This window comes from Cryptococcus neoformans, chromosome 6, assembly GCF_000149245.1.
Source record: "Cryptococcus neoformans var. grubii H99 chromosome 6, complete sequence".
NCBI lineage: Eukaryota > Fungi > Basidiomycota > Tremellomycetes > Tremellales > Cryptococcaceae > Cryptococcus > Cryptococcus neoformans.
In genome coordinates, this window is record NC_026750.1 from 614,404 (window position 1) to 633,644 (window position 19,241).

The window sequence follows — 19,241 nt, forward strand, 5'->3', positions numbered from 1 at the left end:
AGTGATGGGCTTTTTGGCTTCGGCTCGCACGGCACAGCTGGTCGATGATAAATAACTCGATAAACCACCAATTGCCGCTGCCATCCTTCGCCCACTTTGCTCAGCCATCACTCAATGTTCAAGCCCTCACCTCCTTTGGAAGCCGTTTCAAAACCTCAAATTACGGTCAGCCTTTATTAATCGATCCCTCTCTCCACTCAACCGTCCACCGTTTATTCCAGTCACGCTTCTCCGCGACAGCCCATCCCGATGGCCTCCACAAGAGAATCAACGCCCCGACAGCCAGTCATTGAGCCCCGTGCCAAAAGAACGCATGCTAGACGCTCTTGCAGCATATGCAAGCTCCGTAAAAGCCGATGTGAACGTGAGTTCTAGATACTGCATGTCCTACTTGAAATACATCTCTTGGCTCATATTCATGTCAGTGCCGGACCTTAATGTGCCATCCGGCCCAGATCCTTTACCGGATGACAAAGCTTGTCATAGATGCAAGGTTCTGTCTCTCCCATGCGTTGTTGATGATAGCAACCGCAAGCAACGCAAGCGAAAAGACCCGCCGAGTTCCGGTCTCTCTCAAGGGCAAGAGACCCCTGAAGCAGGTCCAAGTACGTCAAAGAGACAGGAGCCCATTTCTGCTGGTCCGAGCCGTACGCTTGCTTCCAAGTTCATCATACCATCACAAAGTAGCATTCATGCGATTGATCACTCTCTCGACCTCCTTCCAGGGCTTCCATTCTTCAACGAGCAAGCTTTGGCTGCGGACCCAGTGGACAATTTTGAGAAGCTAAAAAGGGAGCTAGGCACACGTGGCGTTGACGGGGAATCCGGAAACACGCTAAGCATCAAGCTCCATGGTAGACCTCTCGAGCTGACGTGCGCAATGCTGAGGGTTGCTTATGGGAGAAAGGAAAAAAGGGGCAAGCGGATGAGGCTTGAGGACGACGAGATTGAAGTGGATGTCATGATTGATGAAGCTATGACGGCTCGTCTGGCTCCTGGGTATGTTCAATATTATCAGTCATCAGGACAAATGTTCACCAAATTTGATACAGGGTATCTCAATTGATGACCTACCATCCCCATCTGGATGACCTGCCGACAATGTTTAACGAATATAGAAGGAACCCAGAACCCACAATTGCACTCCTGATTGCCACTGTCGCGTACCTTGCCAGTTCTGTGCTTCCACCGGACTCGACTATCATACATCTCCGCAACGAACTTACCCCCTTCATTTACCAGCGCCGCGATTTTTTGCTTCTCCATCATCCCCATACGTTTTTTGCGTTGCAAGTACTGGAGTTATTCATTACCCACTGCCCTTTTGGTATACTACCTATACAGCCTGCCAATCTCCAAACTTTAGGTGTCGCAAAAGGCGTAACCGCAGCCGCCAAAGATATCTCCAGTCAGCTTAACTTCGACAAACTGATTCACCAAATACTTGCAGGACCAGGTCTTCGTCATAGCTTTCATTGTGGAGACACCTGGCTTTGGCTGGCCCTTAATGCAGCCGAAGCCGCCGCGATGCTAGAGGAAAGTAACCCCCAGAAGCCTATTCAGCTTGCTGAGGCTAGACGTATCACGGAATCATTCTTCAAGTTCACAGATGAAGGGGCTTGCCTCTGGCAAGAGCGTTTGGGAAGGGCGGAAATAACTGTGTTAGTGGGCAGACTTGCTCTTTGCGATAAGATTGCCAGGCTCGAAGAAGTTTTGGATGGAATGGCGAGGATCAGGGGTGTCCTTGAACATAGCGCGAGTGATCCGACAGTGGATCCTGTGAGGGGAATTCTAGCCGAGTTTGAAGAATACACAAAGAAGACTGATGAGATAGACAGGCGCCATGAGGCAATGATATGTAAGCTCAGAACGGTCCCATTAAAGTTAATGGCTAACGAAAGGATCAAGCCATGATGCAAGGATATTCCAAGAACATCGAGACTGGCTGGGTCACCTATCGCGCAATCCGTAGAAGGTACGAGTTTAGCAAGCTCCATGTCACTGGCCTTCGCGCTCTCATGGCAACTCACTTCCTGCCCGGATCTCCATACGCCTATCCAGACCTTCCCTCTTTTGTTTCTCCTGCACATGCTGTTGCATATGCTATCGGGCGAGCTTGTCACCCTCCTGACATTGTTCGCTTCATCGGTGGCACTTCCAGTACTGGGGCTGCCACTCCGGCCGTGCAGGCTGTGTGGGAATGGGGCCGTCGACGGAGAGTGAACATGGAACATAACCTGGCTGCCTGCGCCGAGCTTGCTCAAACATACGAATCCGACCTGACTGGCTTGATTTATGCTTGCATTGTGCCGCTTCATGAGTGCATTTGCATAGCTGTCGAGTCGTCAAAAATCCTCATGGAAATGGAAGCCGGCACGATCCATATTCTCCGTTCTCATAATCAACTTTACAAAGCTGTCCGGCCGCGACCATGGCTTGAAATCATGAAGCAAGTATCCCAAGCTATGCACAACGTCAGCATGATGATTCATGATGATGGATTGGGAGGCGAGACTTTAGCGAATGGTGCTAGTAATCTTATTGGCTCCATGGTTCGAGTTGCCGAGGAATGGATGACTAGCGGTCAAGAAGAGGCTGCTCGACAAGGGACGGAGGAAATGACTCTCGATCTTGCCCAGGCGCAACAAGGACACGATAACAACAAGAATCCGCATGTCCATAACTCACATAGACAAAATGGCGTTGCTTCGCACCAACAGTATATGGACAAGTCTGATCGCTGGATGGCGGGTAACGAGCAAGCGCCCATCTCTCATCAGCACCTGATGCGTACCCCTCCAATACATACTGATGCCACCATCTTTAATTCTCCTGATCAATCACATCACAACTATCACACGCCGCCGGTCCTTCCTCGGTTACCAGTCACTACGCAGCTTGATGGCCTCTTATCGGATATGTTTGGTTATTCTTGTAACCCCGCGCAGCCGCCTCAGAACCAAGCGACCCCTCAATAACTTTTTGTCTTCACCAATAAGGATGGCAGAGTTCAGTGTAGCCCCGACTTTGTATGGCGGGGCTTGGATCCATTTTTCCCACACATTTTACTGTTCTTTGTATTATATACTGTAATCTTCTGGGGGAATCATCTTCATAAACATGCAAGCCTCCAATAACGTCGGCAGCTAAAATAAAGTAGGTGCTCTCATGTAGGCTCTAACTGTGCTGTGCTGAAAGCCATATTAGGGTATCAGCTGTTAAGTACTGTCACAGTAGACGTTTAAAACATACATAAAACAATCTTACATGACAGTGTGGCATCACGATCATGTTGTTGATGCCTGCATACAGAGGCATTTATTGACATTGTGACATGCATGATAGCATTAAGCATCTCATCACTTTTTCTCTCATGCTATGATCTTCCCCAGAGGTCGTCCAGTAAATGTCAGTTTTATCATTTTCATATCCTATTTACTACTGTCACTCCTTTTCGCATCGACAGAGTCTCAGTAAAACTCTACTTGAATCAGTCTGTGAAAGGCTGGCGACACAAGCTCACCAATGATCAAGCCATTGATCAACATCTATAACCGAACAACAGACGTGCGATCATGCCCCGAGTATTTCGCTATGGAGTCAGAGCAGATCTCCTAGAGGCCCTTCAAAAGTGGACGAAGGACGAACGCCTGTCGCCGCATTTCGTCACCTCTTCGAACTCTGAATCTTGGTGGAGTAAAGCACCCGCTGCAGGACGTTGAGATATCTCCTGTTGATGCCGTCGGGAAATACTATGTCCTCGGCAAGCTGCACCATAACAAGCGGTATTTCAGGCTTTATGAGTACTGTTAATCAAGTGATCGGGATAGTAAGAACGCCTGAAAAGAATAATTACCGTTATCAATTTTGGACTCTGAAAGGAACCCGCGCAGCATTGTCAAGTATTCACCACTTCGTATACAAGATAGAAATGCATTTTCTTAGTTTGCCATCTTTACCTGTTCTCTAATTCATGTTTCTCAGTTGACCACTACTTTCCAAAGTCAGCACGGTACTGATACGTTCCTGATTCATGAGTTTCACATTCACAGTCTCGCATGGCCGACTAACCATATGAATATGGCATCTTTTTATCACTTAATTAATTTTGACCTCCCCCCATCGATTCTTTTTTCCCACTCTGGAAAACCAATTATTTCACATCATCTTCGTCCGTCACATTTTCCACACTAGGTGGCGGTGGGTAGTGTGACCTCACTCTTCCCCGTGGAGAATCGATCTGTTCCTCTCCTAACACATCGAACGCAACTCTTCTCTTGACCTCGGTTGAAGGGCCACTACTACTATCGACAGGGATTGCCGAAGAATATGAAGGCATTATGGGAGTTGATGTGGTCGGCGGTATCACAGAACTGTCAGGAGACGGCCTCATCGTTGAGTTTTCTTCTCTGTATGAAAGGGGTGACTGCCTTTCAAGGGAAACCGGCCTAATGTCATTGGTCTCTAAGTTTTCAGGGGTTGTTTCTATCTGCGGAGGTCTCTGGATGGCCCTGGGATCAATTAGTATCTGGACTGCACGACGAACGTCATAGTTGAGGGATACGCCTTTCGGAAGTTGCCTTTCACCAATCTCCCCGGATTTACTCTCATCAACCAAGTAAATCTCTCCCAAGGCTTTTGAAGCTAGTTCTGCCATGAACTCTACGACCTGTTCAAGCGAAGAGCCACTGGCAAGATATTGGCGGCCTTCCTGAGCTAAGCCCTTATCCAATTCGAGTACAAACTCTTGCGCAGCACGAGCATCCTTCACCGACACAAATAGTTTCAGTCGTGAAGGGCGATCGTAAAGATAACGACTTGATTGACGACTTTTCTCTAGCTCTTGTAGCAGACCGAAACTAGGTTCAAGAACAAGATCGACAGTAGCACCGACCTGGTTTTTTGGCAGATAGGACAAGAGCAGGACTTCGAGAGCTGGAAATCCGCCAATGCGAAGGAATTTTTGAGGCTCCACGATGTGTATTGGAACGTAACCGCCGAGGTCAAGTGATCTTACGAAATCATGTGCTCTCTGATCTTGCACAACGTCAGTATTTTTGCTGTATTGAATCTTTTCGCCACTATAAGACCAAGCGATCCAGAAAGTTACAGAGTTAAATGTAGAATTTTCTGCTGTGATAGTACTTTTATCCCAGGCATACTGTCTGATGGATTGAAAACATACTTCGCCTGGGGCCAGCCTTGACAAGGCCTTTCGCACATTACCGGTGGGTTTCCTCAAGACAGGTGGAATTCGGTCGTTAATATCAGCAGGTAGCTCCAAGACACGGGGCACTCTTGTGACAAGCTGCCGCTGCGCAACACTTGCTTTGGGCTCTGGTTTATCTAGCTTTGCAGAATTGACCCCATTCAGAGTCCAGCCGGGTCGGAATATCAGTCTTCTGCGGACGAACGGGTCTCGGTATATCATGTCGTCTTTAGTCTTATCGAACATTTTTGCAAGCTCAAGATGAACCGTCCTGAAAGCCTTGGCCGACTCGTCCATTCTATTGGCCCAATCTTCGGCAGTATTGTCAACGGAAGACGGTGGCCCTCCAGGCAAGAATATAGTCAGATCCAGGCGGTAACCTTCCCCTTCTCTCATAGCTTGAGCTCTCATTGTGAGCCCTGACAAGTCAAGACCCACAAAAAGCCTTTGAGTCATGTTGAGTCTTCCAAGGTACTCCATCCAACCCAGCATTTGTGCCATGGGTCCCAGTTTATCATGCGAAGCCATTTGGACAGGTTCGTCACATATACCCATCCTCTCACTGTAATGTTTGCACCGGAAGGTATCGCAATACCAAGCAAGCACCAGCTTGTACGGATACAGAGGATCTTCTTTATCAACCCCGATACTTTTGATGAATTTACTATAAGAGCGTTTCTTGTCTAGGGATGGTGCCATACTGGCACGTATAGTCATAGTGTCTGCAAGCAGAGCGATGTTATTGAAACTTATATGCTTCCCAATTCGTTTAGCCATCACCATAGCAACAGCAGGGACTGTCCCAAGATGTTCGTCCCATTCGTCTTGCAGAGCTTTGACCCAGAGAGAATCCCTTGGCTTCGCCATACTTATCTCTTCCGCCTGCTCCATGGCTTTCAGCAACCCTTCGTCCAGCTTGCCTTTCCTACGTAACTCTTTCGCGGCCCACTCTGCCGGATTGACGAGGATTTTTTGATGGCTTTCCCACTTTTCCTTCCTCTTTACTGGGGAATTTTCAAAGGTACCCTCCGTGGTCTGATCTGTCACACCCACATAGTCCTGCCATTTTCGAACATGTTTTGTAACCTCATGAGGTGATAGTTCTTCGTAATCTACCCAATGAATACGGTTGCCTTTAGCGGTATTAGGCGAGGGGGGAAGAGAGTCATCGGAGCCTCGTTTGCGGATGATGCTCTTAGATGGGCTTACTGAACGATGATCGGGTATAGGAGACAGAAGAGGGGGCGAAGACGGTTGTAACCAGTCAAGTTTCTCTTTTGTTTCCTTGAACTTCCTGCTTTTCGATTTCTTGGATTTCGAACTGGTTTTGTCCCGCTTCTTTTCGGATTTTCGGTTCCCATCAGACCTCGGGGAGCTGACTAGCTGCGATGAATCGCTCGATGTCTCTGATGAAGTAGTTCGGCCATCTGACTTCTCTTTCAGCTTCCTTCTTTTACGATCCTTGTCTTTTGTAGGATTCGATACCGATGCGTCTGTATGACTCTCCTTGCTCGAAGACTGTTCTTCATTATCTCTAAAACTTACAGGCCCGCGGGCTCTAGAATAGCCTTGTTTTCCAGGAGTGCCTTCATGTTGAACAGAATTTGCCTTGTCCTTACCACTTCCTTTGCCGAAGAAGAATATGTATAAGACTAGGACGAGGAAGAGAACGACAATAAGTGATTGTGCCGATTTGGCAGATGTTCGGATAGCTACACGAGGAGATGAGTGTACCTCGACCATTTTTCTACCTTTTCACCCAATTACAGATAGCACACGGAACAAGTAAAGCGCAAGATGCATGACTCCACATACTGGCCACATAGATGGCTTGCATTGACAACTTCCCAGTGAGCCTTGCCAGTACTGTGAAAGTGTGAAAGGATTTCTTCGACATACCTCTCTGGGTATCTTGAGAAAGGAGGCACAGTTTGCGATCGGCAGTAAAAGGGGCAGAATTGACTGAATGGTGGAGGACATACTTTCACTATGGTCCGCCAATTGAACATGGATGAAGAAGAGGCTCTCACTACGAACGACGACGAACGAAGAAGATTGATCCCCCCGCCCCCTGCGGAGGAGGCGCTCAGTGTGGCCACTGCCAATAATGCCAGGACGGCGGCCGTCGGTGAGATCCGAGATTCGGCCGAATGTTCGGCACTCAGCCCTTGAGGCGTTGTTTTGTTTTTTTCCTTTCCTTCGTTCATCAACTCCTCGGTTGCTGACGGTTGCTGGTTGATCACTGCTGATGTTTGTCTCTTGTTGCTCGGCTTCTTCGGCATCCTCAGCGCTTAATTCGGCCATCAAAATTGTTCGATTGAGGTCCTCCTCAACGAGAATATTACTGTGATCGTATTTCGTAACTTATACATTGATGATGCAGGGTTCATGGTTAACGTTTGGACACATGACTACGGGTCCGCAGTCCGCAGGGGTACGGCATTATGATGAACATTGTAACAGGCGTCACGCACGCTGGGATAATGAAAATGAGATATACACAGCGATTATACCGTATGCAGGACGAAGTACCGCCAAGAAAGCCAACAAAAAAGTCAAAGATAAAGAAGTGCCGCGGAGGACCTTCGTTCCTGTTCGGAGGGTTTTACAGTCCATACAAATTTCAACAAATACAGATTGCATTGTGACGAGGCTGGGAAGGAGAGGGAGGGCAGAGGGCGCCGACGCGGTTATGCATGGAACAGTCTGGTACAGGGCCAGGTGGTGAAGTCGTGATGTTGGTGTTGGATGCTTAGGCATTGTACATAAGAGTTGAGTACGTTGCGGTGAGATCGGAAAGGAGATAAACAAAAACAATTATAGAGCGGAATTAGGACGAGTCTGGTTCCTTGTTAAATCTTGGCATTCTTTCCAGCTTTGTTCATACACGCACATACGCTCTTTTCCCACTTCCTGCTTTTCCTTTTTCCTCCCTCCCTTGCCCAACCCCCTAAAACATGCCACATCCCCTCTACTCGCGCTCATCCCCCTCATCAACAAGCTCCAGCGAAAGCGACTCACACGAATCATCCATCTCTTCCTACAGTCTTCCCAGATTCACGGAAAAATCCCGGCAGTATAGCTTCACTCAGAGAGCGTCGGCGAGATTCAAAAATGCCCTCCGCCCAACTCGTCGCTCTTCCCTACCGTTTGTGCATGTAGCACGGCGGAGAACAACGCAGCTCGCTTTGGCTACTGGGCTATTTATTCTTGGTGCTCTGTTGTTGAGTGAATTTAGATACTACAATGAGAGGCAACAGCTGTGGAATTTGGAGCTTGCACTGCAGGAATGGGAGGTGAGGCATCCGGGGGACAGGGAAGTCAATCTCTTTACTTTTAGAGCAGACTACGAATCCAAGCGACGAGAAGAGATGCTTGCTGAGAGGAAACGAAGTGTTGACTCTGGAAGTCTTGACAAGGAGCAGTTGTGGACAGCACAAGAAGATGAAACATTGCAACGGGAAGTCAATGACAAATGGCCCAGCTGGTGGGGAAACCCAGACGTCGTTGGAAAAAGCCCGTTTGATCACCGTCCGGCTCTCCTGCCCCCTAGAAAAGAGAAGAGACGTTTGCTCATGTTAACCGGTGAGTGCTCTTCCCAACACACAAAACTCGGGTCGTGCTTATTATTATCTTTGCAGATTACAAAGACTACCTTGAGCGTATGAATACTCATACTTACGAGATTGTAGACGCTGCACTGCGACATCCTCACCTCATTGTCGACGTTTGGGGTCCCGGATGGGCAGGCTACAACAAATCAATCCCCCTTTCTGCCAATATCCGCAAGCGAGCGCACAGAGTGTCTCAGCTGGAGAAGAGCAAGAATGAATTTGAGAAGAAACAGAGGAAGAAGAGAGGCAATCTTGCCGAAGGGGCAGAACAGGAAGTGTGGCAGAGGCCAGCCTGGTTGGACGTTGTGCCCGATGAGTGCAGCGATGTCCGATATGATGTTGTCTTGACCATCTCGTCAGTCAACTCGTTTTGTATCCAGCAAATAATAAACCTAACAACTACACAGGAATATCTACAAGGAGACCGATCCACATCTAGACTTTTTGGATTGCGGTGCGCTCATGGTCCAGTAAGTGTAACATTGTCATTGCCGTTTCTTTTAAGCTCACACTTTCCTATTCTCAAAGGCAAATCGGTGATTGCCACTCTCTCCGCTGTGCTTATGAATGGTACCCCCAATCCAATAACATCACTCTCTCCAAGTATGCCTTTGAACTCTTAGAGTTGTTCGACTACGACAAGGTCAAAGCGAAATATCCCGATTGGGAAATGGGTTTGTTTGGCCACAGTCCTGATACTGGTAATGAGTGGGACTTTTGGCCCGTAACTTGGAGCGAAAAGACTAGCGACGCAACGATTTTTGGCTTTGACGGTAGTTGTAAGTGTCAATTTTTGAATATGGTTGTGTTTTGCTGAACAAGCATTCCAGTCTATCCTATCCGAACAACTGTGACGAATCATCTTCGTGACGCCGGCAATAAGGAGCAAGAAACTTTAATTTCTCGCCATCCTCATCCAGGCTATACTGTCTCCGTACCTCAAGAAGCTCGTGACAACCCTCTGGAGACGTATGAGCAGAATCACCAATACTATACTACGCATTTGAAGTTGAGAGAAGACTTCGCCAGGGGAATGAGGGAGTCCAAAATCTGTGTCTTTGATGCCAGTCTGGAGAGAAAATTGATCCGCAAGGTACGTCTCTGCCTCTAGTTAATTAACTCAACTTTGTCTGATTAAACTTTCCAGTACGCCCAAGCTTTCCTCTCTGGTTGTGTAGTGGCGGCCGATATCCCCACCGAACACGAGTCGGCCCTTTCCAAATTTGTCATTCCTCTTAAGGCTACATGGTCTATTGAACAGATTAATGCTGCTATTCAGTATTACATCGACAGGCCAGAGGTGCTACAACAGATGGCAGTTGACGGTTTTGTCTACGCAAGACAGCATTTGACCACAACAAACAAGATTAGTCACATTCTCGAAATGGCAGACCACTATCGAGAGGGCTCTAGAGGATACGAATGTCAGTATCGCTGGTATCTGCTGCCATGTATGAAGTTAACTTGTTTTCTCTAGTCCCATACGGTTTCTCTATGAGATGTAGAGCGTATTGGAGTGACGAGAATGGATATAGACCGTAAGTGGATGTTTCGTTCCGAATTAGGGTGCTGCCTAACTAACCATACATGTTAGACCGTGGTGTAGAAACGCTCAAGGTTATAGAGGTCTCGAAGATTAGAGTTCCGTCAATCATTATCAAGAACATTCTTTATACGCATTGTTTACTTCATCATACTTACAACTAACTTCAACCGAGTTTGGAACCCGTTTTCAGTCGGCGAATTGAGTTCAATCTGGTATACCCGTGTATTTTTACTCTTAGGTCGTTCATCCAGGCACTTTATTATTCATTCTATCATGACATACATATTCGTCCTCAAACGAATGTCGGTCCCACAACCATTGTAGCAATTTATCATTTATAGAATAATCGCCATGAATCATTGATCAATTCTACAACTGCATCTGAGATATTATATTTGGTATTTTATCAAATAAGAATATAAAGCTACAATATTTCCTAGGCCGTACTTCTTCTATCCAGTCTCCTATTTATCCCACCGAGCAATGTCTTGATAATTAAACCGGCATTCATCTCTTCCCCATTGAAAGGAACGGTATCCACAATGTCTCTTATGCCGTGCTCCGAACTGAGATCATCGTCAAGTTCCTGCAATGCCTCACGCGCTTCTGGATCATTGCCGATCTGGAGGAATTGGATGCCGACTTGGGAAAGGGGATACTGACCGCGGTCAAGCTGTTCAAGACCCTCCTCCATTAGTATTTATATTTATGTTCAAACATCGGCAGACTTACACGACGGGCAATAGTGACGATCACGCTTTCCGGATCATCAGTGGGAGCTAAGTCCAGCAATTGTATGCGCGTGAGTGAAGGATTAACAGCGAGTTGGCGTAAGCGAGCAGAGACAGGGTGCGCAAAGACTTGGTGAGTATCAACGACTCATGAAGACGGACATAATATATTTGATTTCAATAAAGACTTACCTCCGTCTGTGACTACGATGAGATTCATCGGCTTGACTTCTTCTCCTGTGTGTTGGGATGCTTCAAGACGAGACATGTAGTCTCTAAGGATAGCTTCTAGTCTCATACCAGTTCTAAGGCGCATCAATAAGCACATCGGCGACATGCTCCTTCGCGGCTTTATGACGTTACGCACGGTGTGATTCCTCGGGGTTCTAATCCTGCAAACAATTCTTCGACATCCTCTGATGATCTCAACTCTCTGCCCACGCGTTTGTTATTGAGGAAATAAACGTCTATGCCGTCATCATCATATCTAGAAGCAAGATCGGCTACTTCCATGATTGCTTGGCATGCTTGATTCCAACGCTGATCCTTTTTCATGGAAGAACTGTCGTCAACTACGATGGGTAGTAAGCTTCTGTGCAGCATAATATGAGAGCGATGAATGCACTTACCAAGGAAAACAGTGTCAAACTCGCGCAGCATCTCAAGTGGGTCCTCACCCTGTGTAGGAGGGACGTATGTAGACTTTCTCCTATTAAGCCGCCTTGGAGGCAACCCAGGTGGAGCCGCGGCAACACCATCCACAATTGAAGAGCTAGGTTGCTGGGAGGAAGATGCTGTTTGTGAAGAGTACGCTGGCGGGCCAGCGGTTTGCGATACAGTGGGAAAAGAAAGACGTGGCGAAACAGGCGCACGGGGTAATGACCTTGACCCCGGCGAAGCTTGGTTTTGAGGGGGCGAAGGGCTTTGAGCCGGTGAAGTAGGGACACGGAGATGAGGAGGGGGAGGACCAGGCGGGGGAGCATAAATGGGTTGTGGGGTGTATGATGTATCGGTGGATCCCGTGCTACCGCGACCTGGAAGCTGGTTAATCCCATTTGCACTTGCTTGAGCTGCCGTTGAGGCCGTGTTGTCTAGATAAGAAGATGATCCATTGGCGCCTGAAGTTTCTTTCTCACTCTGAGACAAGAAAGGGTTTTTACTCTGCATGACAAGTCCAGTCTTGGAAGGGACGAGCGGTTGCTGGTTCAAACCACTTGGGCCGTCGTCGTCAAGGATTGAGCTTTGGTTGTGAGTCGCATTATTTGATGACGATGCCTGTTCCGAACTTGAAAATGTAAGATCCTCCAGACCGCCCACAAGACCCATCAGGTCAGGGTTGGACTGCTGAGATAAGCTGGAATCCTGTTCGTCGTTCTCATCCACTACTGGCAGGCGATTCTGTCCGGATTGAGTGTTGGTAGATGTCCCCGGCCCGGTGGAAGACCCGGCGCCCATTGACTCAGCTTCGGCAAGGCTTAGCCTCATCGCTTCTTCAAACTCCTGCTGCTCACGCCATGCAAGACTCGCACGTTTAGCTTCATCCAACTGCGATTCCTCCCAGACCTGGGCCATTTGGGGATCAGATGGAGGGTTGGAATCAACGAGTCCTGGCCGCGTTGGTGCAGGTGACGAATGTGGAGAAGCAAGGGCAGGATTGCTGGCAGTTTGAGGAGTTGAAGGTGAAGGTACGGCGGCGGGTTCAACGTTCGTCTCAGCTGCCAAACGTTCCTGCAAAATCCTGGTAGCTTCTGGTTCGGGATCTTGACTGCTGTATGGCGGTGGAGGCAACTCGTCTCCATCTTCAGGATTCCTCACCACTGGTGGCCTGGCGGACTGGGAGGGAGCAGATGCGCGCCTAGTGGTATTGCCTGTTGTTTGAACTCCCAGACCACCAGGCCTGGCACCAACAGGACGGTTGGGTGATTGTGTAGTTGACGCACGTTGCAGAGAATTGGAGGGATTGATACGCAATCTGATGATTCTAGAATTGGGCAGTCCTCGTTCCATCCGAACTTCGACGAAAGATTGCGCGAACTGCGGGTACTGATACCGTTTTAAGACGCTGTTATCAGTGACGGTACGATAATAGGAATATATATCCACCCACAGCTCTTTCCAACGGTTCGAGCTTCTGACTGATCTCCAGTTTGGTTCTTCCGTGGGAGTGTTTGACGTCAATGTATGATCGGATTACCTGTTTAACGAATCTGCGGTACATCACACGCCATCCTCAGTCAATGTTCCATTCATACGCGCGTTTTCCCAGACCAAAATGCGGACTTACTCGGGGTCGCGGGTGAGTTGGGTATTCATGAATGCCCATTCGACATTACTGGCGGCGTACATGGGCTCTAAACGATATCTTGTGGACCGGCCCTGTGGAAAAGGGTAAGTTATACGGCTGAGGTCGGAGTTGTGTATGCTTACCTGATGGGCGGTGTATGGATAATAAGCCATTGCTGGGGATGGGGAATTGGCGTGGGAGTGGTTGAGGGGAAAAAGGAGACCCCGGAACGAAGATGCGGAAGTGTTGTCACTGCATGACCGCCGAGCACAGCGGCACAGTCAATCCTATTCAATTACAAATAAACAAGGCACCATTACAAATTTATCCTAATCAAGATACTCGAGGTTATCTTACGTAACATATGCCTGTTCCATAAATTTCAGCTACAAGGAGAACAAATGAACACCGACTCTAATGTAAGCAAGCATTGTGACCCTAGAACACAGTCATTAACAAACATCATGTCCTACAAGCTCACTTCGGTTGCCCCTTTGTCCATCTCTTCCTCTTCCTCTGTCTCATCGAATGACAGCGACGACAGATGCTCAGACTGGGCCTCATCTTTCGGCGACGCTCGTCAGACAAAGTCCCTCTTTGACGACACTATCCTCCCCACCCAAGAGCTTGCTTTGCAGTATGATCAAGATAATTGGGATTTTGATTTGAAGGAGGTCTGTGAGAAGCTTGGACTGGACATGTTTGGCAGAATCAGGTTGATCAACTTGATCAGAAATGCTGTAAGTTGACTACTAATTGGCAGTACTGCCTTTTTTCAAAAGGAAAATCAAAAGCTTAGATGTAATTTGTATAGGGCTTGGACAAGGATCAGATCTCGGCGCTCCATGCCGATGATCCTCTCTTGAAAGATGACAATCTGCTTATCCCTGTGATCCCCGATGACCCGCTTTTGCGTGAGTCGACTACATATTAAAAAAAGTTGACCTCGTGAAAAAAATAAATAAATAAATCTAATTTACTTTGTAGAATATGACTTTGACGACTTTTGGTCCGACGATGACGAGCCGCCTCAAGCTTCCTCTGCTGGCCCTTCAAAGGACGTTCAATCTCCCGAATCTCAAAAAGTAACACTTCTCGAAGCCGAGTTGGAAAAGGCGAGGAAAGACCTTGCGGCAATGCAGTTGTTGGTTACCAAGACTATTGGATCGGAGGACGACGAGTCCGAGGAGAGACAAGTCAAGGTGGATGGGAAAGGAAAGGGCAAGGCGGTTGAAAGGGATGATGACACGCATTATTTTCATTCTTACGAGGAGAATGGTGAGAATCAAACCCCTCGCTTCCAGAGATATCTTTTCGCTAATAAGCCATTAGACATTCACGAGATCATGCTCAAGGATACCGTCCGAACGGTTTCTTATGCCCGTTTCCTTTTGTCGAACCCTCAAGTTTTTAGGGGTGCTGTTGTGATGGATGTTGGATGTGGTACCGGTATCTTGTCCAGTGAGTCCCCAACTCTCAAGTCATCATGGCGGACCCACCTGATAATCTGCATCAGTGCTCGCTGCCAAAGCGGGGGCCAAGCATGTGTATGCGATCGAAGCCTCCGGATTGGCCGTCAAGGCTCGGGAAAACATTCAAAAGAATGGATTTACCGATGTGATCACCGTCATCCAAGGCAAGGTGGAGGATATCCAGCTTCCTGTCACGGAAGTGGATGTTATCGTTAGCGAGTGGATGGGTTACATGTTGCTTTACGAATCTATGCTTGACTCCGTCTTGGTGTACGTGCTGCAGTCCAACGCTTGGAAGTCTGCTTGCTGACTATTTGATGTACAGCGCTCGCGACCGATTCCTTGCGCCGAACGGTCTCATGGCTCCATCTCAAACGCGCCTTGTTCTCAGTGCTATCACCGGAGACCGCGTTTATCGTGAAAGAGTCAAATTTTGGAACTCTGTGTACGGCTTTGACCTTTCCACGATGAACGCGGTCGGTTTCGACGAGGGTCTCACTGAAGTTGTCGATGAGGAGGAGGTGGTGACTACCGAGTCGATCGTCCGCGACATCAACTCTCACAATGCTACCGTCAAGTCGCTCGATTTCCACTCACCCTTCATTCTCTCCTCGACATCAGAGACGCCGACCACCGTCCGCGCTTTCCTCACCCACTTTGACACATTCTTCTCCCCGCTCAGTGGCGATGCTTCTCACTTTCCCGCTAGCTATCCTGTCGACATTCGACAGTTTGGTGATGACGAGTACACATGTCCTGTAGAGCCCCTCACCCCTTCTTCTGGAAAGACGGGAGTCGAAGTGAGTTTTACCACCGGCCCTAGAGGCAAATACACCCACTGGAAACAGGTCGTCTTCCTTCTTCGCGACCCTATCGAGCTTGCCCCTGGAGAGGAGATTGTGGGCCAGTTCAGGTGTAAAAAGTCAGACACCAATTCACGAGAACTGGATGTGGAGATTCATTGGGCCAAGGGGAAGAAGGGGGAGCAGGGGGAGAGGACATATACTGTGCAAGCTTACAAGGTCCGTTAGATGTACTAGACTGTGATGTATCTGTGTACTGTGAATAGCTGCAAGTCCCCCAGTGCTGGTCTGTGGGTGTCGGGTGACGCCGCAGATGTGATACCGCGCCTCATTACATAACGCCGTGTGATGTTTCTGAAACGCCGCTCTCTTGACTTTCTTTGCGTTGCATGCTCTGAAATCTCGCACGACCTACTCCGACATAGCAAAAAGCTCCCGCCTTCTCCCCTCTGTCCCCCCTCCGCCCGCCCGCAGCGCCCGCCCCCACCAGCCCCGCCAAAAAGACCCGCCATGGCTCTCCCGTCCTCCTCCTGCACGTCCCTCCGGAGATCAGCCCCGGGTGTCACCTCCACTCTCCTCAGCCGTTTACCTGTGCACGGTCAGTCCTCCCCCCCTGCCCCCCGCCACATACTCACCTGCCCAGCAGCACGGACCTATGCCTCCCCAGCGGCGGCCTCCTCCACCTCTTCCTCCTACCCGCCTCCCCCATTACCCTCCAGCACAAGCAGCACAACTCCCCAGGCCGCCCAGTCTTACCTCTCGAACCTCTTTTCCCTCCCGCCGTCCCGCCAGTTCTCCCCAGCGCTTGCTCTTCAAATCCTCACCCACAAATCCTACCGATTCGCCCATCCCGTCCGACATTCTCCGTCCTTCTCGCAGGCCCAATCGTCGATAGGCCCAGAAAGTTCTGCACCCCATAACGCCCGCCTTGCTTTCCTTGGACGTAGGGCGTTATCGACTTATTTGGCGCTGTTTGTGCATGAGGCGTATGGATCATCGGGTGCGTTGCGCGAACAGGGATCTGACTTTTTGAGAGGAAAAGAGTTGGAAGAGAGATTGACTGCGTTGAGGCATGTGAACAACTTGGGTAGGATGGTCGGCGGTGAATGGAGAGTGGAAGATGTTTTGCGATGGGATCGGAATCAGGTGTGTGGAATTTCCCCTTTTTCTTTGGAGATGACAGGCCCCAAAAAAATTGAGAAAAATTCTAACTCGATTATGCAGACTTCTCAGGCTAGTGGAAACCTTTCTGTCAAAGGCCAAACGGTCGAAGCTATCCTCGGTGGTGTCTTTACTCAGTTCGGTTCTCCAGCAGCACACCGTGCATTCCATCTCCACGTTTTGCCCAAATTCGTCAGCCAGTTGAGGGATCCGTTCTTGGTGGAAAAGGTAGAGACCGTCAGGGAGCAGTTGGAAAACGAGTTTGGCAGAGGTATTTTGCCAAGGGAATAGTCACAGCATGGATCAGCATTGCATTGATGAGTGAATTTCGGAGAGATGACCGGTTGTTGATTATACGGACTCATGGCTTCTCGTGCCCAAGGTCAAATTCAAAAAGTTGGAAAACCGGTCCCCAAGGCATCAAGCGGGAGAGATTGGAAGGAAGTTGATGATCGTCTTTCTGGATATCATTCGACTTCGCAATGTTTTTCATGGAGTGCCCCGTACGCGACAACTCGGAATTACAACTGTATCCTGTGAACATCATCTATTTGCTTTTTACATGCTATTATTTTGGACCGCAAACTGAACGGCAAAAGCCAGCTTGAAAACCTGGTAATGCTTGATGCGGCTACCTCTCAACATTCAACATTCAGAAGATGCAACCTAAACGCTTTTAGGACTTTTACGGAATGTAGTGCTCCAACTGACTTGAGAATGACCATCACTAATCATGGCAACAGTACATGGAGCCATCGTGCAGATGGCTCCGGTTGGTAACCCATGAAACATGACACGCTTTCTATACCATGTGCAGATTGATTTTCACGACGGCTGGGGCCATGTGCAAGACATCGTTTCACGACCTAATTGATTGCCTGACGATCAGCTGTTTACACTGCCTTACCAAGCTCATCCATAGTTGTTCGATCCCTCGGACACTGGATTACTTTTTCAGGATATCACCCCCCCCACTTGACAACCATGAGCAAATCGTATGCAATCAACAGTCCCATAAACTTGCGATGCAAACTTTCACAAGTCAATGCTTTGCATAAAAGCCCGATAATCTGTCCAATGCATCTCATCTAACCGATGACAATCTTCTCCTCATCATCGTTGAAAGCATACTCGGGGATTTCGAGGTTAAGAGGAGCGGGACCTCGTCGGATTCGACCAGAGATGTCGTAATGGGAACCGTGGCAAGGGCAGAACCAACCTCCGTAGTCACCAGCTTCACCTACAAAACTATTAGCAGTTTTTCAACGGTAGGTGCTTGTTTAGAAAGACTTACCGATGGGAACACAACCAAGATGTGTGCAGACACCAAGCATAACAAGCCTATCTCAAGATCAGCGTTTAGAATTCTTTTTTAATCCAAAATGAAAAAAGAAGCACTTACCACTCCGGTCGCTGTGTCCTCTGTTCATCGGTCTCGGGATCACGCAGAGTCTTGACGTCAATATTGTTGGCCTCATCAATCTCATCAGGAGTTCGGTGTCGGATGAACACTGGCTTTCCTCGCCACTTGACGATAAGGTTCTTTCCTACACGACCCCAATCAGTCATTGCCCAATGTGCCCCAACGCCACTGCCATGCCCTTGTCTTAAAACTCACCCTCGGGAATGGAACCCATCTCAACCTCAATCTTCGCCAACGCCAAAACATCCGCAGAAGCGGCCATGTTACTCAACATATCGACCGCTGTGCTCTTCACACTAGAGGCACCAAGAGCACCGAGGGCACCGACCATAAAGTAGGAGACGTTTCGGGTGGTGTTGGGGTTCTTGGCACGGTAGGCGCTGAAATCGGGGACATCAGTGGCGGAGGAAGAGGCGGCAGCGGGGACATTTCGGGTAGTGGAGAGGAATCGTTGTTGGAAGCCCGGTGGTGTGGGGAGGGCTAGTGGGCATTGCAAAAGTTAGTTATTGGTCAAACGCGATTTGTGATTTGTCCATCTCCGTCCTGCCTCTACGCATCGTCCTTTCCCCCTTTCCCACTCTACCCTCTGCGAGTTCTTTTTGTCTAGCGTAATACTCACCATTGGTCCTACCGATGTGGCCCCTGGCACCAGCCTTAAACGCCCAAGCAGCGGGGATGTCGGGCCTAGGACCCGCCTGGCCGTCGTGGCCGTGGCTGTGGGCGTCACCGGCAGCGGGGACGGCGAGGGAGATGCCGCGAGCGAGGGGAGCGCCGGAGGCGAGAGTGCGGGTACTGGGAAGGAGGTTGATTCTGCCGATGTGGGCGGCCATTTTTGCGGATTGGGAGATGTGGCGAGGGAGATGGAGTAGGAAGCAAGAAACAGAGGAATGGCGCTCAAAGAGGCTGCAATCGCGGGCGACTTGATTGGCCCCTCGGAATGACACGTAACCCCGCAAACGCCGTCGGCGCACCCAGTGTGGCGCTCTCATGTCCTCCTA

At 49.0% G+C, this 19,241-nt stretch overlaps 7 protein-coding genes and 1 non-coding gene; 4 read left to right on the forward strand and 4 right to left on the reverse strand.

Annotated features, from left to right (window-relative positions):
• Nucleotides 1-23: 23 nt before the first annotated feature.
• On the forward strand, nt 24-3,392 carry CNAG_02322 (hypothetical protein). XM_012194687.1 has 5 exons: nt 24-364; nt 426-999; nt 1,053-1,858; nt 1,909-3,156; nt 3,208-3,392. Exons 1-4 carry the CDS (start codon nt 250-252, stop codon nt 2,976-2,978), a joined length of 2,565 nt encoding a protein of 854 aa, XP_012050077.1. The 5' UTR covers nt 24-249; the 3' UTR covers nt 2,979-3,156; nt 3,208-3,392.
• Nucleotides 3,393-3,972: 580 nt separating this feature from the next.
• Nucleotides 3,973-7,272, reverse strand: CNAG_02321 (hypothetical protein). Its single transcript, XM_012194686.1, has 4 exons — nt 7,109-7,272; nt 6,755-7,039; nt 4,072-6,670; nt 3,973-4,015 (listed from the first exon to the last, which is right to left on the reverse strand). Exons 2-3 carry the CDS (start codon nt 6,950-6,952, stop codon nt 4,154-4,156), a joined length of 2,715 nt encoding a protein of 904 aa, XP_012050076.1. The 5' UTR covers nt 6,953-7,039; nt 7,109-7,272; the 3' UTR covers nt 3,973-4,015; nt 4,072-4,153.
• Nucleotides 7,273-8,033: 761 nt separating this feature from the next.
• On the forward strand, nt 8,034-10,742 carry CNAG_02319 (hypothetical protein). XM_012194685.1 has 8 exons: nt 8,034-8,794; nt 8,851-9,178; nt 9,231-9,293; nt 9,352-9,602; nt 9,654-9,916; nt 9,971-10,247; nt 10,301-10,361; nt 10,418-10,742. Exons 1-8 carry the CDS (start codon nt 8,167-8,169, stop codon nt 10,461-10,463), a joined length of 1,917 nt encoding a protein of 638 aa, XP_012050075.1. The 5' UTR covers nt 8,034-8,166; the 3' UTR covers nt 10,464-10,742.
• CNAG_02318 lies at nt 10,740-13,599 on the reverse strand. Of its 2 annotated transcripts, none has more exons than XM_012194684.1 (8): nt 13,528-13,599; nt 13,385-13,476; nt 13,208-13,307; nt 11,730-13,143; nt 11,468-11,672; nt 11,293-11,405; nt 11,102-11,148; nt 10,740-11,042 (listed from the first exon to the last, which is right to left on the reverse strand). In XM_012194684.1, exons 1-8 carry the CDS (start codon nt 13,555-13,557, stop codon nt 10,806-10,808), a joined length of 2,238 nt encoding a protein of 745 aa, XP_012050074.1. In that variant the 5' UTR covers nt 13,558-13,599; the 3' UTR covers nt 10,740-10,805. The 2 variants fall into 2 exon arrangements, with proteins under 2 accessions (XP_012050074.1, XP_012049760.1); XM_012194370.1 differs by having other exon boundaries at nt 11,102-11,229.
• Nucleotides 13,600-13,792: 193 nt separating this feature from the next.
• Nucleotides 13,793-15,929, forward strand: CNAG_02317 (protein arginine N-methyltransferase 3). XM_012194683.1 has 6 exons: nt 13,793-14,124; nt 14,199-14,298; nt 14,372-14,662; nt 14,717-14,845; nt 14,901-15,126; nt 15,182-15,929. Exons 1-6 carry the CDS (start codon nt 13,849-13,851, stop codon nt 15,885-15,887), a joined length of 1,728 nt encoding a protein of 575 aa, XP_012050073.1. The 5' UTR covers nt 13,793-13,848; the 3' UTR covers nt 15,888-15,929.
• On the reverse strand, nt 14,314-15,870 carry CNAG_12561. The gene is made up of 4 exons (XR_001045834.1): nt 15,696-15,870; nt 15,454-15,636; nt 14,884-15,384; nt 14,314-14,837 (listed from the first exon to the last, which is right to left on the reverse strand). It is a non-coding gene; the product is annotated as a hypothetical RNA (non-coding RNA).
• Nucleotides 15,930-16,053: 124 nt separating the features above from the next.
• Nucleotides 16,054-17,885, forward strand: CNAG_02316 (hypothetical protein). XM_012194371.1 has 3 exons: nt 16,054-16,257; nt 16,306-16,805; nt 16,884-17,885. The coding sequence occupies exons 1-3, from the start codon at nt 16,170-16,172 to the stop codon at nt 17,109-17,111; spliced, it is 816 nt and encodes a 271-aa protein (XP_012049761.1). The 5' UTR covers nt 16,054-16,169; the 3' UTR covers nt 17,112-17,885.
• Nucleotides 17,374-19,158, reverse strand: CNAG_02315 (ubiquinol-cytochrome c reductase, iron-sulfur subunit). XM_012194682.1 has 5 exons: nt 18,863-19,158; nt 18,439-18,723; nt 18,223-18,367; nt 18,115-18,161; nt 17,374-18,060 (listed from the first exon to the last, which is right to left on the reverse strand). Exons 1-5 carry the CDS (start codon nt 19,071-19,073, stop codon nt 17,909-17,911), a joined length of 840 nt encoding a protein of 279 aa, XP_012050072.1. The 5' UTR covers nt 19,074-19,158; the 3' UTR covers nt 17,374-17,908.
• Between the last annotated feature and the right edge of the window lie 83 nt (nt 19,159-19,241).

Bases quoted from the DNA above. Each gene is read 5' to 3' on its own strand.
- CNAG_02322 (XM_012194687.1), top strand. From the start codon at position 250: ATGGCCTCCACAAGAGAATCAACGCCCCGACAGCCAGTCATTGAGCCC. The intron at 1,000-1,052 runs GTATGTTCAATA...AATTTGATACAG, and splicing joins ACGGCTCGTCTGGCTCCTGG to GGTATCTCAATTGATGACCT. The intron at 1,859-1,908 runs GTAAGCTCAGAA...GAAAGGATCAAG, and splicing joins GCGCCATGAGGCAATGATAT to CCATGATGCAAGGATATTCC.
- CNAG_02321 (XM_012194686.1), bottom strand. From the start codon at position 6,952: ATGGTCGAGGTACACTCATCTCCTCGTGTAGCTATCCGAACATCTGCC. The intron at 6,671-6,754 runs GTAAGTTTTAGA...ACAAAAGACAAG, and splicing joins ATTCTAGAGCCCGCGGGCCT to GATCGTAAAAGAAGGAAGCT.
- CNAG_02319 (XM_012194685.1), top strand. From the start codon at position 8,167: ATGCCACATCCCCTCTACTCGCGCTCATCCCCCTCATCAACAAGCTCC. The intron at 8,795-8,850 runs GTGAGTGCTCTT...TTATCTTTGCAG, and splicing joins ACGTTTGCTCATGTTAACCG to ATTACAAAGACTACCTTGAG. The intron at 9,294-9,351 runs GTAAGTGTAACA...CTATTCTCAAAG, and splicing joins TGCGGTGCGCTCATGGTCCA to GCAAATCGGTGATTGCCACT.
- CNAG_02318 (XM_012194370.1), bottom strand. From the start codon at position 13,557: ATGGCTTATTATCCATACACCGCCCATCAG. The intron at 11,673-11,729 runs GTAAGTGCATTC...TACCCATCGTAG, and splicing joins GTTTGACACTGTTTTCCTTG to TTGACGACAGTTCTTCCATG. The intron at 11,043-11,101 runs GTAAGTCTGCCG...GGTCTTGAACAG, and splicing joins TCGTCACTATTGCCCGTCGT to CTTGACCGCGGTCAGTATCC.
- CNAG_02317 (XM_012194683.1), top strand. From the start codon at position 13,849: ATGTCCTACAAGCTCACTTCGGTTGCCCCTTTGTCCATCTCTTCCTCT. The intron at 14,299-14,371 runs GTGAGTCGACTA...TTTACTTTGTAG, and splicing joins CCCCGATGACCCGCTTTTGC to AATATGACTTTGACGACTTT. The intron at 15,127-15,181 runs GTACGTGCTGCA...TTTGATGTACAG, and splicing joins ATGCTTGACTCCGTCTTGGT to CGCTCGCGACCGATTCCTTG.
- CNAG_02316 (XM_012194371.1), top strand. From the start codon at position 16,170: ATGGCTCTCCCGTCCTCCTCCTGCACGTCCCTCCGGAGATCAGCCCCG. The intron at 16,258-16,305 runs GTCAGTCCTCCC...CCTGCCCAGCAG, and splicing joins CAGCCGTTTACCTGTGCACG to CACGGACCTATGCCTCCCCA. The intron at 16,806-16,883 runs GTGTGTGGAATT...TCGATTATGCAG, and splicing joins TGCGATGGGATCGGAATCAG to ACTTCTCAGGCTAGTGGAAA.
- CNAG_02315 (XM_012194682.1), bottom strand. From the start codon at position 19,073: ATGGCCGCCCACATCGGCAGAATCAACCTCCTTCCCAGTACCCGCACT. The intron at 18,368-18,438 runs GTGAGTTTTAAG...GGGGTCGTGTAG, and splicing joins GATGGGTTCCATTCCCGAGG to GAAAGAACCTTATCGTCAAG. The intron at 18,061-18,114 runs GTAAGTCTTTCT...ATAGTTTTGTAG, and splicing joins TCTTGGTTGTGTTCCCATCG to GTGAAGCTGGTGACTACGGA.